Here is a 16084-nt window from a genome sequence, read left to right as displayed (position 1 = left end):
GTCAAATAAATAAAATTGGCTCAAGAACTCCACAAAGCAAAAAAATGAAATAGTACAAACTACAAACCATGAGTGACCTCCATCACGTCTAAGCATTCTCGCACCAGGATACTTATCGGGACCATTTCTCACACATTGTCTCAACTTTTCTATGTTGTGGTGAGTAACACGCTCAGGATAAGTCAATATACGAGCCATATGGATGGGTATTGCAACCTAGAGTAAATGAGAAAGTTAAGAGGCATAAACATGAACCTTAAAAAAGGAGGGAAATTCTTTGCATTGGTTGTTTTCATGAGAATTATAGTGACAATAACTAATCTCTTCAAAAACGTGTTATAAATATTAACATTCTTCTAGTTTATTGCCTTATGCATTATCTAATTCTAAAGGATAGAAAGTACTTATAGATGATAACTGGCAAGGCTTCCTAACCTCTGAAATCTTCAGATTAGGATCGGGTGAAATAACTGTCCTGCCAGTATATTCAACACGTTTACCAGATAAGTTGCCGCGGAAACGTCCATGCTTCCCTTTCAAGCGCTGAACAAAACCAGCCAATTGCTTGGTCGGTTGCATATAGAATGGTATACCACGGACATCACTATTTATAAACTGAGCAACTTCATTTTGAAGGATATCCCAACCATCCTAAACCAAAATCATCAACACAATCACACCACCATTACATCATGGAACAAAAATAAATAATAATCTCATGACAAAAGAAAAACATAGAAGAGAGCAAATAAATGTACACAATCCCAAGCAAACAGAAAAACCAGACTCTAGAATGTATACAATTCAAATAAATATTATATTAGGAATAAATTCTATAGCATAATATTCCACAAGAGCTAGCCTTGACATTATACAAGTTCAAACAAATTTTATAAAAATAGAAACAATAATGAATCAACCACGACATGAAGTACAAGGATTCAAATTCCACTAGAAGTACCTCATGACCAAGGCAAATGCCTGTGACTGAAAAGCAATTCATCCCACACACACGGCATGTAGACACCATGTAGATATTATACCAGAACAAGGAGAATCACAAAAGACTAAAATACATACATGCCATGATGATGTTTAAAAAACAAATGAAAGAACTTAAAAAACTCTTCTGAGCATATAATCTATGGGAAAACATGTCTTTCTGTATAAGCAACTTAATATTAACAGAACAACAACAACAAAGCCTCATTCCACTAGGTGAGGTCGGCTACATAGATCACACAACACCATTCGGCACGGTTAAAAACCAGAGTTTTCAAAAATATTATGAAATCTAAGATCTCCCTTAAAGAACACATTTAACAGTAACTGAAGCTTGACAAAGAAAATCTAATCACTCAAGATGCCCTGCTATACCAGAAATTTGGACGAAAAAGTTGATTCTTGTAATTCCTGGCGCAAAACAGCATTTGCTTGGATTATGTTCTTTAGCCTCTCTGTTATGTCATTTTCGTTGCTGCAAAAAATGAAGACAAAAACCCTAAGCATCAGTTATTACCATTTACTGTAAAAGAATTATTGGAGTTGGGCAAAAAAGAACAGGGGATCAGGAATCCTCCTAAAACAAAAGAAAAGCCTCTAATCCCTCAAAATATGCACCAAAGAAATGACTTTTGGAACACCATGTGCATAATCCCACATGGAAGCACAAAAAAATAATCCTATCCCAAATAATATTCACATGAAAAGACTAGTGGCAGAAAATTCTGGCATTTCATACTAGTTAAATACACTACACACATGCTGTCAAAAAGAACAACTCCCCTATGGTGGAAGCTGAACAATGGTATTTTATATTTACAACCCCCTAACACAAAATCCTATGGGCTTGAAACAGAAAAAAAAATGCACAGATGCAAAAAATAATGGTAATTTAATCATGAAAAATGAATGCAGCAAAAAACAAACACCAGATCACTTGATCACAGAGACTTTAATACCTTGCCAACAACCAACTAATTAGGGCATTTATAAATAGCGGAACCCATTCACTCATAATAATTTAATTCACCTTAACGAAAATCAGTTTCTCGATTGCAAATTCTGTTGCTCTCTTTCTCTCAGAAATCAATTAATAATTAATTAAAATATGCTTTTCGAAATTATTACACTTTACAATTACAAGGAAGAATTGATAAGAGTGCTGCTTCCCATGCTCATGAATGAATAATGGTATTTTCAAAGTACAAGAGCCTATACATTCACAAATCTGAAATAATTCATATCCCTATTTCCCACAACTCCAATACCTTGCTGCCGGTTAGAAGAATAGCTGAAGATAAGAGCAAATTCAGAAACAGAGAGAGAGAGAGATTTGAGAGTGATGATTGGGAATCAAAACTGAATGCTGAAACAGTGTTACATGGGCCTTATATAAGCCTCTTATAGTAACCAACTGCTGAGATGACAGATAGTTTGTTACAACTGAATTATAACAGAAACCAACTGTCAGATCCTAAACCCTAAACACATAAATTCCCTGGGCCCAATACTTTAGCTCACTCTATTTTTCCTTAGCTTATACACAGTTTCAAAGATCACATCATGTTAATCATGGGGGACAAATACATAAATACTACCAAACTGGCATTACCTCAGTGATTCATCCATAACAACTGAAGGTCGAATAGCTATAGGTGGCACAACAACGTTTGTCATTATGAGTTTCTCTGGTCTTTCAGCAACATAAAGTAATTCACAGTCCTACAACCAAATGTAACAAAAATGTTCACCTGGAGACAAAAAATATTTATCTCTGCATAGCATTCATGATGCCCACAGAATTGCAGGTAATATGATCCCTTAAAAAGTAAAGTTGGAAAATCAAACCCAAAAAACATACATATAAAAATAAATGTCCACCTCATCAAGCATTCTTTTAAACAGGGAAAGAACTTGGAAAGGATTAAGAATTCGATTAGACACATTGGTGGTCGCCCTAGAGTCTTTCATACGAGAAAGTGCGGAATCAAGCTCTTCAACAATATAATTTCTACATTTTGAGCAATCATGTATGATTGTCAGCGAAGCCGGAAGCTTCTTTACTGAACCTGTATCACAATAGTCATCACAAATATCATCTCAGATATGTAAAAGTGCATATCTTAATATGCATTATGCAATGCAACCATATATAATCCTAAATCATAAAATGGTTAGCAATTAGTGTAAATATTTCCCCTCTTAGAACAACAGGTTAGTCTTCTATTGAATTGGGAGAGCAAAAAATGGTGTTATTTATGCCATGTGTGATTACAATCAGTTCAACAAAATGGAGGTCTTCAAGCAACATTCTCCTGCAATAGAAGCTTACCAAATCTTGAGCCTGTGTTAGCACATAGCTCATACAAAGTAAACACCAGAACAATGGTAATCCATATTTTCCACATAATAAAGAATCAGCAAAGCACCAAAAAGAAAGTGCATTCTAAAATATCTAAAAAGATAGTGATTAAAGAAAAAGGTTTACCACAGGATGTTGAACCTTATGCTTTATTCTAATTGCCAATAATGTATTCAAGGGATTCATGACAGAATAAAAAATATATGAGCTTATTCATTGCTGAGAACAAATCAGCAAGAGCAAAAAAAAATTTACTAAGATTCAATCCATGATATCCCTAAAAACAGAATCAAAACAAAAAATGTGGAAGCCTAAAACACATTATAATTCTACCAAATACAGAAATCAAGTCACCAAAACACAGCCTTTAAGAAATTCAGATAATAAAGTTGTTTGAATAAAGCAATGAAACAAACCATTGATATATCCGCATCTTGGGCAATTCACAACTTTGCTACAATCTTTAATTACACGAACTTTCACAAAATCAATCTTATCCAGCTCACTCTTTTTGGAACTTCTCATTTTCTTCAGATGTTTTTTACGGGTATCTTCATCAAGGAGAATACGAGCACAGCCCTGGTAAAGTATAATGCCAATCAGTATGACATACAAACTTGTAAATAGATTTTTATGCACTATAACATGAATTTTGAATGTATAATAAGCTAATAGCCCCTTCATTGTTTTGCTTTTTGCCAAAGTCCTGTATATCTGTAGAAACAATACGTTTTTTAGACAAAAAAATTGTGATCAATCAATTTTTTTTATAAGTTGATGAAAGTGACAGACCACAAAAGCCTGAACTAAACAAAAAACTTGAATTGGAATTAACAGAGCAAAAGTTGCATTTTCAAAGAGAATGGATAAATTAAGTTTGAGTTCTTTTCTTGTTGCAAAAGGAGGCTCAAATCTCAACCCAAGGGAAGAGAAAAATTCACTTAACACCAAGTGAATGGCCATCAAACAAAAGGGCTGACAGTGCTTATAGTGTGAGTTAGGAAACTTAACATTGCTTGAAAAAAGTCATTTTCTAAAGCTAAACATTCTGAAATTGTCACATTCATATATGCATTTTATATAAGTAGTAGTTATAAGGCAATTTAAAACTTGAATGAGATAAAACAAGAGAACATTGTGTTAACAATAAACAAAAAATAAAGGAAGAACCAAAATCCAGAGAGAGGGAGAGAGAGAGCATATAAGAAACACGTGAAAGATTTTTATACCTTACAAATGCACTTCAGTATTTCCACAATGGTACTTAAATATCCAACATTGAAAACAGGAAGGGCAAGGTTTAAGTATCCATAGTGCCCTGGACAATCATGAAAGTTCCCATCGCATGTTGCACAGACAAGACTCTTATTAGCAGGGCCCTGAATTGCACAAAAAAAAATGCTATTTTAGCATTATGTGCAGGTAAAGAGTAAACATGAGCATTGGGAATATATATATATATATATATATATATATATATATATATATGATCAAACAGATTGAAAGCCAGAACAACCAAGTCCAGCCAAGTATTACATCAACCTGACTTCTTCAACATACTTTACAAAAAAGGGGTCTGACGATACCTCTACTTATAGAGCCTTAAAGGCAAGACTTAACAAGCAAAAACTATTAAATAGATTTTTGTTGATCACTAGTCCTCTATCACATAGACTCTTGGATAAGTGACCTAATTTATTTCATCCCTGTTTCTAATTGACTACACTATCTGGTAAAAGAGAGAAAGGCCTGGAATATTAAATGAGAACCGTGTTGTTCTAATCCCTAGCTCAAATCAATGCATTTTAATCAAAATTTAAGAAAATGTGGAAATCAAGATTAGAGAAGAGGCGGGGCAAAAAGAAACTACAGATGTGCATCAAAGCCAGAACTGATTATCTACAAAACACTATTTCAAAATCCAAACAACATATCAACATTTAAGACCTGATGCATAGGACTCTTGCAATTTCCATAAATTTCAGGGGCAAAATGCTAAAACATGTAAGCAAAATGTAAACTCCCAGTGAAAAAGCATTTTTCACAGTGTAAGGAGACGTTCATAATATATGCATCACGTCTGTCTCTCTTGTGAAACAAGGTAGAATGAGGGGGAAACACACTAACTGTCAAAGAAAAGTTGAGGCGGAATAAGAACAGCATCATCAAAGGTGCCAGGATAATCCAAACATACACATTAAAAATGAAAAATATTAACAATCTAAAATCTAAGAAACGAAAAAACAAAAATGTTTATATATATATATATATGAGGAGTAACTTTAAAAGAGTTACTCCCCATCCACACCATTTATTTCCTAGAAATCTAATGGTTGTAATAAGGAACTCATCTTAACCATTATATTTTAAGAAAATGAATGGAGAGGATGCAAAGTAACCCTAAAAATTACTCTTGGAGTAACTTGATCCCTCCTATATATGTGCGTGTGTCATGCTTTTTATGGTGCTTCTTACTTTCTCTTTTACAAATAAAGTTGACTCAAGGTCCAAACAACAACCCTGGTAATTCCACTCAATAAGAATTGCTACATAAATAAACAATTTCTATCAATCATAAATTACATACAAGTCCTGGTCCCATTACTCATAATCTATAAAAACCCACTACCAAATTGAATTGGCAATTTCTTCATCCATATAGTATACCCAGTAACTAAAATTATAACACCACAAGCCACCTTCCAAAACCTAATATTGAAATACTGCATCTGCCATCTCACCATAACAACCGAGAAAAAAAAAAAAGACCAATTTCGTCATAGTTCAACATTCTAAACAACTCCAAATTCATGCCAGACTAAATACACAAGGCTAATTTTGCATCCTATATATATTACAACAAATGTAGCATGATGATCATATAAAAATCTCAAATGAAAAAAAAAATATATAAGCAAAGTATCAACATTAAACACAAACATAAGCAGGATTCAGAAAAGTGTGGAAAAAGGATTGAAGAGTACCATGCGAGGATCCAACAAGCCACCGTGGATAGGCTTCTTAAAGGAGTCATAGTAGGAACCTTTCCACACTTGAACTTCAGCGATTTTGCTTATTTCCGATTCTGATAACGTGGAGAACTTCATGTTCTTTCTGCAATAAACAAACAACAAAGTAGCAATCCCTTCAATTGTAGGTCAATCAAAGTTATTCAGTAATGGTAAATGAACAGGCACAAATAAACGCTCACATCTTGCGAGGCCCTGTATCCTCCATGAACGGCTCCTTCGTGAAAGTTATGCCTTCAGTTCTCGCCCTATTCATCTCTTCTTCTTTTTCTTCCTGGGAAGAGCGTAGGAAAGGGTTTAGGGTTTTTTTCACGAACCAAAACGATTATCCTGGTCCTCGAAAACCCAACCTTATCGTGCTTCCTGTTGACCAGAGCAGAGCCAAGTGCAAAGTGCGGCGGCGCCCCGTGTGCGGCGGCGCCCCGTGTGCGGCGGTGCGTAGGGTTTTGAGTGTAAAAAAAACGAGTATCTCTGTTTAATAAAATATTAGTAATTGATTAATTTAAATGTTTGGAGTGAATAATATGAAATGATTGTTTCACATATTTGTTTCGTGGCATTATGATTACGAACTAGTGAACAAAGCTCATGTTTCGCGAGAAACGCAAGGGTCAGGTTGGAACTCGCCACTGGATTTTACTCAGAAATTTATGGCAATTATATGCCTTCTTTTCTTTTTAAACAAATTTCTATTGTTTTCGTTTGTATAATTTTTTCGCATCCCTTCTTATATTTAGTTGGATATTTTTTTCACGATAAAAGTAATTGCATAGTTATTTTTTTTACTTGATACAAATTATATTAACAACAACCCACATTACATTTTAAACGATAACTAAATTAATTATTACATAAATGATCTTTTTATTTAAATTTAAACTAATGACAAATTATTTTTTTAATTATAATCAAATTAATATCATCAATTTATTTGATTATATTAATAAAGATGATTATTATAATAATTAATTTGATTATCTCTATAAATAATATTGGTAATTTGTATTCAATTAATTTAATTTTAATTTAAAAGATATTAAGTACTATTAAAAATGATAAATTATATCACAATTAATTTAATTATTTTAAAATATGTAACTTGTATTTATAATTAATAAAAAAACATAATAGAAATATAGTTTTATTTCTTTCTTTCTCAAATACACAACATCATGTTGTGTATTTATTTTTTGTTCTAAAAAATAAAAACCTCATTTCATTGTGTATTTCAAAAAATAACATTACAAACTTATTTAACTTATTTATGTGTACTTAATAGGAGGTGAGAAGGGGGATGGGTAAAAGAAAGGAAGAAGAAGAAGTATACATGGTAAGAAAAACCATACCGGTGAGTATTCGTTTGAATTCGTCCTGACTTTGTCCGAGTTGACTGGGTATGGGTTCGGGTTTTCTTGATAATCAAGAAGTCGGGTACGGGTATGGATTACCAGATCCGTCCCGACCCCAAACTCATTCCGTTACATAAAATCTTTAAAATTTTTGCATAATTTAATTAAAAGGTATAGAATTTTTATTACTAGTTAATTTTATTTTAAAATTTTTACATAATTTAATATTATTTTTTAACGATTTTTGTAGACACATGCACTATAATAAATTTATATATATAAGCAGTTAAAAATAAATGTTTAACAATCAATTTATTTTTTCCAAAATCAAATTTTTAATATTTTTTACAATTTTTTTTTCCTAATTTGAATTGGGTATGAGTATCGGATACGAGAATATATTGGGGACTCGGAATAAGGGATTGGGAAGACAATACTGGTACCCGCCCTACCCCATTACTATGTCTAAGAAGAAGGGATTGAGTGTTTGAACAAAGGAGTAAAATGTTATTTTCTTGAAATTTTAAAGTTCATGAAATGAGTTAAATTTTACATACGATAAAAATCATATAATAATAAAGTGAAATAATTAAATCTAGATCATATAACAATATAGGATTAAGATTTAATTTCAAAAAATTATCTCTAACTTTTTAAAAAAGCTCAAATAATTTTTTAAATAATTAGATGACATTAAATCTTATCCATAAATTAATATCACCAACCAAACTTTAAATGCTAAATATTAGAAAATATTTTAAAAAAATGATAGAAGATTATTTCAGAGACATAAGATAAGATGAAAAGATAAAATATAAATATATTAAAAGGAAAGAAAATAGTAAAAGAGATTAATTATATATATATACGTATAAAATAATTCTAAAGGAAAAAAATCAAACTTATTTTTGTAAACCTCTCTTTTGAATCTTTTGTCATCTTCGTAGTTGAAATAATAAGAAACAAGAAAACAATATCATGCTAATGTCAAATTTTCAAATATAAAAAAAATTAAAAGATATAAAAAAGTTTTAAGAAATTACCTTACACAAGGAAGAAGATAAAAATAAACAAATTAAATAATAACGAAAGAAATATAACATATTTGGCAATGCAATTTAAAATTAAATAGACGATCTACTCAATAAGATATATAATTTTTATAATGATTTGAACTTAAAGATTTAGACATTATTAATATTTTTTTATAATAAAATAGTTCTGTTGTTCTTTCACTCACTCTCGTTTGCCACGACAATGATTTTTTTAAGGTTTGATATTCAATATAAACATGTCAAAAAAATCACGTAAGATCCAATTTCAGTTGACATCAACAATAGATGTACACCATTGTGGAAGCAAAAGTATAAAAAAGGGTAATCTTTTACATGTTTCTGCCTCCACATAGATAATTTGTTTTTTCTTCTTTTTTTTTTTCCAAAATAAACAATAAATGAATATGTAATTTGTATGGAATTACATTTGAACAATATGCTATTTACAGAGTTTTTGACTGCTCTAGTTAATTAATTGCTATAAGAGGAACTCTGGAATCTCTTACGGATTGAGCAGCTTCATATGCCCCAATATATCTAACATCACCATTTGCATGTTTTGGAGATTTTGCATCCCAGAAGGATTTCAGTAGTTCCTCAAATGACGGGGTTCTTAGTTCTTCTATGGATGAAACACTGGGTAAATTGAAGGATCTCTTTCTTGGTGTTGAACAAGATGGTTCATCTACCTGTATTTTACATGGCAGTTTCAACACACAAAAATTAGAATCCAGCAGCCAGAGATAACACTTTTTTCCTTGAGAAAAACGAAAAATAGGTATTTTATGTACATGCGCTTTTCCAAACAGCTTCGGCTGGATGCCGATTTCTTGTTACCCAAATCTATACTACATATGTGCATACTAAGGAATTGGAACTTGAAGTCCCTTACCGTGTATTCACTGAGAAGACATTTCCCTGCATTTTCAGTTATCTCTACAATTCTGTGGTAATGACCCCCCTTCAATTCTCTCAAGTCACCACAGCATGGGATAATCATAGAGTTTAGATTCCCACAAGCGTCATGATCAAGTTGCAATGAATCTGCATGCGTAAATATTTCGTCAATTGATATCTGTGGCATGATTTACCAAGGCATTTATGATTTCATATGTATGAGACCAAGTACTGACGTTCAATGGAAGAATTAATATCCTTGTTTGCGATTTCTGCATCTTCAAGTGTAGTTGACACAGCACTTGAGAATCGGTCTCGTAGGAGATGATTAGCTTCCATTCCTCCCCTAATCAAAAGCAATTGAGAGAAAATGAACAAAATATATTGACTGTTTTGATCTCGACTGGGAATGAAAGACCTACCGAATAATAGCATTCACAGAAGCAGCATTTATCTTCTCCAGGCTAAGTATGGATTCTTGAGCATTTCTCCATTGTTGTGCACCTACTTCTGCCTTTTTGCGGCTGTGCAATTGTTTGGTCAAGGTAGGGCTTAGTGAACAGAAGAGAATATAATAGAGACAAAGTACACACAGTACACTCCTATTCCATACCAGTGCCGAATAACCTCCACAAGGTCATTCTTTCCAGATTCTACTGCAGAAGTATCCTCATGATAGTTGGACTCTGTTTTTTCCATGTGAAGTTTCCATTCAGATTTAACAGAAGAAGTGGAATCTTGCATGGTTAATGTTTCTTGCCTCAGCCTACTGATTTTAGTGTTTGCACTTTCCCGAAGATCATTAACTGCCATTTGGACCTAACAAGCAAATAAAAAATGGTAAGAACTTACACTCAGGTAGTAACGGAAGCTACTGTAGGTTAGTTTAGCATGTCTAAAAGAAACAGCTACCAGTTTTTTCTTTCTAGAACTAGAGCTAGCAAGCATTTCTGCCACTTTCTCCAGTAGTTGTTTTTCTTCATGCGCAGTACACTCCTACACCCATAAAGAATAAGATGCATCAAAGTTAAAAAAGAAGGGAGTATTAATTAAAAATTTTCCGATCATGATTTATGCAAATTCTGCAAAAAGGCACACTTCGATCACCTCAAACTTCTTTTGAAGTTCATACAATTTTTTATCATTGGTAAATTGCGATTCTTCTACAATTTGGATCATATTGGATGCATGCATGTGTAATGTCTCAAAGAAGTTCACAGTTATTTTAGATACTGCACGTGTATTCTCCTCTGCTCTGGCATGTGCCTACAGCAATAGCATAGAAGTTAGTATCTCTAACTCTGAAGTTCACCCAACAAACCAGAAATCACGGACCTCTTCCTGTTGTCGAGCATAAGCAGTTAACTTGGCCTCTTGCTTTTTGAGACTACTTTGAAGATCATTTAGTAATGAATCAGCTTCTAATGCAATTCCTTGAAAAAGCTGAAGCACAAAAGTTAAATTAAACACACCAAGAAACCTCACGTAGAATCAATTTATAAAGTGTAAGAAACACACTTACATTCTCCAAGGCAGATGAATGCTTGGCTACTTCAGAATTCAACTCTTCAAAAGTTAACTCACTATTTCCTTTAAACTCCTCAGCTAAATTGCCCAAAGCTTTAATGCCAGAACCATACATGTTTTTAAATTTTCCTACCCGCGCTCTTAGATTTTCAATAGCCTAAAAGAGGCATACCAAAACAAATTTATTAATCAGATAATATAAATAATAAGGCATGATTTCATCCTATGGAAACCCACCTCTGCCTTTGTTGATACAAAAGAATCCATATCATTTTCCATTTCCTTTAGTTGCTGCTCTTGTTGAATTACCGATGCTGCAACCGTCTTGTGCAAATCTTCTAGCTGTTGAGCTAACTGAGACTGGAATTTCTGGACAAGTATTCTATTTCCTTCTTCAATTTTATCCTTCCGCTCTAAGGTTTACAAAAACAATTTTTGTGATGTCAATTTATTCCTTCTAATTGACACCCACAAGAAAAACCAGTTGAAAGAAAATGCTAACCAATTTTAGAAAACAGCTTTGACACATCCGATGCAGCATTCTCTAGATCAGCTCGTAGCTCAATTGCATGCTCCACAAGTGCTTTTTCTGGAAGAAGCAAGAACAGGGAAAAATCACACAACTATTGCATATTACATTGGATGATGAGAGAAATGATTTTCAACAACCAACCCAAAAAGGGTATGCTAAAGGGTACACCCAAACAGAAAGCCGGTTGATACAGAATAAGAGGTATAATTACACTTCACTAACCAGATTTCAGTAGATTCGATATTAGAAATTCCTTTTCCTTAATTGTTGCATTTGCTTGTGTGTGCTTTTCCTCAAGATCAAATAATGACTGCTCAGTTTCTTCAAGACTTTTCTGAGATAGCATATGCCGTAAATAAATTTAACTCTTGAACCAGGTCAGATGTTCAAAATAAATAAAAACAATTAGGTACAGCCACCTATTAAGAACTTTTTTTACCTCGGTTTTTTCAAGTTTATCACTTAACTCGACAATCAAAAGTTGCTGACATTTGTAGAGTTCTTGAAGTTCCATCAATTGCTGCTCAAAGTTATGGGATGCATTTCAATATACAAGTGATTATAACTATATTGGAATTATTTATGATGGAAAATACCTTATCCTTAGACTCTGCTTCTAGTTCCATGCGTTCTATCTTTTCAACCATGGCCTATAGAACATACAGATTTAGCAATAGTAATGTCTCAAAAGAATAACTGTATTCCCAATTCATATAAAGATACAGTTAGAGAAACCTTTTTCTCTGCTTCTTCATGAAGATAACGATCCCGCGGTATATAAATTCCATTTTTCTCTCTTGCAGCATACACCTCTGCAAAACCACATACGTAAAAAAATTCAACATTCCAGCACTGAACTGTAAAAGGAAAAATAGTTTATTAACATGGTGCTATTTTCTTTTAGAATACAAAAGCATTAAACAACCTTGCTTCAGTCTGTCAATTTCAGAATACAGATCCTTTATGAGTGCAGATTTCACCATCTTCTGATTGATCTAACAAAGTATTGAACTCCAAACTATTAGATATGTTGCACTGCAAATCTGTGATAAGAAAAAAAAAGCATGGTAAGGTTGACAAAAAAAGTAGGAACTATGAAAGTCACCTCTGGTTTGTTCTTGATATTTTTGGCACGGTGTGCATAATCCAAGGTACTAAGAGTTTCTTCCAGACAGTGAATAGAAGGTGATATCGTAGCAACTATGCATGTCTTGGTTTTACCGCCCAAGGAATCCCTCAACAGTCTTGTTAATTTGCTATCCCTGATATAATAAAAGCATTTTTCTCTAGGTTTGAAAATAGAATCAAAAGTTACCATAACCAGAAGAACGGTAGCCATTCATACCTATAAGGCACATGACCTGAATGATCAACTAGAGCATTAATCACTCGACCAAGTGTAAGCAAGCTTTTATTTATCTCCCCAGCTTCCCTTGCTCTACCCTGCGAGCATTTTCTTACAAATGAATCTCAAAAAAGCTATAACATTTTAGTCTTTTCAGACAAATACTGAAGAATAATCAGAGTGAGATAAAGATAATGCCAGAACTGAAGATGACTAAATAGACAAGGGGTAATTTGAATTTTATAATGTTGTCCAGGGGCCTATTTTTTTCAATATCAATCAATAATCTCATAAAGAAAAAAGAGGCTGTCATACTGTTCCAAATAATATAATTTGAATGTACACTACCCAAAATAAACACCAAAATCATTTGATACCTCTCTTGCACCGGAACGTGAAATATTCTCAGAACCTGCAAGGTCCACAAGATTTAGCTTCCCACATTTAATCATTTCTTCACCCTCTGGAGTACACTCTTTAATGTGAATAGTGATAGAAAATATGGAATGGGAACGACTGCTTTGTTTGTTAAGAAGAGTCTCAGCCGTTCGCCTTTTCGCTGAACCCTTTTCCAATATCTTATAAATTTCATTTGCAGTGCAAACAACCTCTTCCTCTAAACCTCTGACAAAAACACCCCCCTTTCCATCCTCCATAAGAGCTATAGGTTTCTTAGATTTGTCATCCACAAATTTTAAAGTCTCCTCAGGGGCCAAAAGATCTGTTATCTCCTCATTGTAAAGCTCTAGAAACGTCACTTTCATGCTATACTCGGCATTCTGAGCTTCTAATATATCAAAAATCTGTTTCACAGCTCTTGGGATGACACCAGCATCACTCGGAAACTCTCCATTCTAAACATAACCAAAAAACACCAATCAAAGAATTGATTCAGCACAAAGCAACAAGAAATACTATAAATACCAATGCTGGCCAAAAGTAATAACCTTCTTCCTTGCACCTCCTTCCATTGTGTAAGTTTTTCCTGTCCCTGTTTGACCATACGCGAAAATGGTGCAGTTATATCCTTCAAGCACTTCATTCACAATAGGAGACATTGCCTGCTCAAAAAGTTCTTTCTGCTTGGAATTAGGACCAAAAACCTATTCAATAACAAACACAAATCCGATTAATGCACCATTACAAGCGCAGAATTCACAGAAAAAAATTATAAGAAAAAAACAGAAAAACGAGTAATAGTTCGCTCTTATGGTCATTTTCTATAAAGATTACAGAATGAGGCAAGTGAGTTACTCGATCACTTCGTATTCAGTTCAACAATAATGATATTTTGATTATTTTCATTTGAATGCAGAATACATATATTCCGCAAAGTAATTCACGCTTGAAGTAATAAAAATAATAACAACTCCTCAAATTTTACATTACCAAAAAGGATCATCATATAAGAAAACAAAACGCGAAAAAAAAAAAAACCTTGTCGAATGCGAAGGTTCGATCGATCTGTTTGTTGGCTATATTCTGCACAGCCGAAACCTCTCTTCTACCTTCGTTACACGAAATCACGATCGGCGTGTTCAACCTCGCTTCGTCTTCACTCAACGGCCTAAACAAAAACAAAAAACGAAAAAAACGCGATCAGCGAATTTCACCGAGTCGCGAACAAACCGAACTCAGTGAAGTGAAACTCGGAGTTAGTTAGTTCGACTCAGTGACCTGCAACGAACAAGAACTTGCACATTGACGCCTTTGTCCTTATCGAATTTGCTGTGACCGCTCGAATTGGAATCCGCAGATCGCAGATCTCGCGCCAGCTTGTCGCCGGAGCGCGGCGTCTGCGACGGCGACAGCGGCACTAATCCTCCTCTTCTCTGCTGAGCCTCCATCGCACTTCGAAATTGAAATCGGAACCGATGATAGTGAAATGTGTGGTTGGAGAGAATGAAGAAGAAGAACTATGAAATTAAAATTATAAACCAGAATTGTTATCTCAGAGTGTGGTTAGTTATAGTAGTTTATTCATATGGAATTTTGCGGTGTCAGAAACTTCACTTCACAGAGATAATTTATTTATTTATTTATTTAATGGTTAATTAATAATATAATATATAATGTGAGTGATAGAAGGAGAGAAAGGAGAGGGAGTAGTGTCTCTGTTATGGAAGCTGAAAGAAAAAGGTAAGACAAGGAGAGCGAGAGAGGAAAAAAAATGGAAATAGAGAAGAAAAGGAAATTGAAGAAGCGCGTTACCGTTATAGTTTACGGGTTGAGAGACGTTTCAAAATAGTGGGACGGCGATTGAAAAGTAACGGGGCGAGGATAACGGCGTCAAACTTGGGACGTTTCTGGGATCACGCCACCGTTAAAACAGAATAACCCAAATTATAAATTATCACGATAGGCGTTCTGATCTAACCAATACAAATATAATATTTAAGATTATTCATTTAGTTTTTATAGTTTTTAAATTTATTTTATTTAATTTTTATAGTTAATAAATAAATTTTTTAATCTTTAAAATTTAATAAATAATTTTTTTAATTTTCAACATTTATATTTTAATTTTTAAAAGATATCTTCTGTTATTATATTTTTGTTAATTCCATTAGTTAAACAATCTTAACTACAGGTTTGGGATTTAAAATGTAAATATCAAATATTAAAAAATCTACTTATTAATTATAAGATCTAAAATAATGAATTAAAAAATTATAACAATTAAATAAATGATTAAATATAAAAAAGTAAGATCATCATTTTTTTTAAAGTACTGTTATTTCAAACATATTTTTACATCTGATTTCGTACATGCACTAACACAAGTACAGAATTAAAAGTTTTTATTTAAAAAAGAAAACTGAAACTGGAATAGAACACTCAGGCCTCAGCAGCTCGGTAACACTAGCCTGCTCTCTCTGTCTCCTCGTTACAGTTTACTGTTAGTTGAACAACAGGACTTCTTTATTTATGGATAAAAAAATTTATCTGTGTATTTTTTATAAAATTTGATTTTAATTTCTGTACT

At 33.2% G+C, this 16084-nt stretch overlaps 2 protein-coding genes across 2 annotated transcripts in view; both read right to left on the bottom strand.

Annotated features, from left to right (window-relative positions):
• Positions 1 to 7039, bottom strand: part of LOC114373560 (DNA-directed RNA polymerase III subunit 1) — a 29341-nt gene extending 22302 nt beyond the window's left edge. The window contains exons 1-9 of the mRNA XM_028331039.1: positions 6576 to 7039; positions 6349 to 6478; positions 4594 to 4743; positions 3781 to 3943; positions 2884 to 3071; positions 2615 to 2724; positions 1378 to 1477; positions 436 to 651; positions 68 to 216 (exon numbers count right to left, since the gene is read on the bottom strand). Of these exons, the coding sequence (XP_028186840.1) occupies positions 68 to 216; positions 436 to 651; positions 1378 to 1477; positions 2615 to 2724; positions 2884 to 3071; positions 3781 to 3943; positions 4594 to 4743; positions 6349 to 6478; positions 6576 to 6649 (1280 nt within the window). The 5' untranslated portion in view covers positions 6650 to 7039. The remainder of the gene's footprint in view (positions 1 to 67; positions 217 to 435; positions 652 to 1377; positions 1478 to 2614; positions 2725 to 2883; positions 3072 to 3780; positions 3944 to 4593; positions 4744 to 6348; positions 6479 to 6575) is intronic.
• Positions 7040 to 9034: 1995 nt separating this feature from the next.
• On the bottom strand, positions 9035 to 15262 carry LOC114377300 (kinesin-like protein KIN-5D). The gene is made up of 22 exons (XM_028335745.1): positions 14776 to 15262; positions 14536 to 14665; positions 14046 to 14201; positions 13476 to 13952; positions 13099 to 13196; positions 12859 to 13015; positions 12679 to 12748; positions 12489 to 12565; positions 12350 to 12403; positions 12193 to 12273; positions 11976 to 12087; positions 11724 to 11810; positions 11459 to 11634; positions 11217 to 11378; positions 11030 to 11137; positions 10802 to 10960; positions 10607 to 10690; positions 10308 to 10513; positions 10117 to 10218; positions 9931 to 10040; positions 9690 to 9841; positions 9035 to 9486 (listed from the first exon to the last, which is right to left on the bottom strand). Exons 1-22 carry the CDS (start codon positions 14943 to 14945, stop codon positions 9265 to 9267), a joined length of 3150 nt encoding a protein of 1049 aa, XP_028191546.1. The 5' UTR covers positions 14946 to 15262; the 3' UTR covers positions 9035 to 9264.
• Between the last annotated feature and the right edge of the window lie 822 nt (positions 15263 to 16084).

Source organism: Glycine soja, chromosome 11, assembly GCF_004193775.1.
Source record: "Glycine soja cultivar W05 chromosome 11, ASM419377v2, whole genome shotgun sequence".
Taxonomy (NCBI): Eukaryota; Viridiplantae; Streptophyta; class Magnoliopsida; order Fabales; family Fabaceae; genus Glycine; species Glycine soja.
Note: the sequence above shows the minus strand (reverse complement) of the source record. Positions and strands in the feature narration are given on the sequence as shown.

Coding starts and splice junctions, on each gene's coding strand:
- LOC114377300 (XM_028335745.1), bottom strand. CDS start 14,945: ATGGAGGCTCAGCAGAGAAGAGGAGGATTAGTGCCGCTGTCGCCGTCG. Junction 12,749..12,858: donor ATATCAAGAACAAACCAGAG/GTGACTTTCATA, acceptor ATACTTTGTTAG/ATCAATCAGAAGATGGTGAA. Junction 12,566..12,678: donor AATTGACAGACTGAAGCAAG/GTTGTTTAATGC, acceptor GTGGTTTTGCAG/AGGTGTATGCTGCAAGAGAG.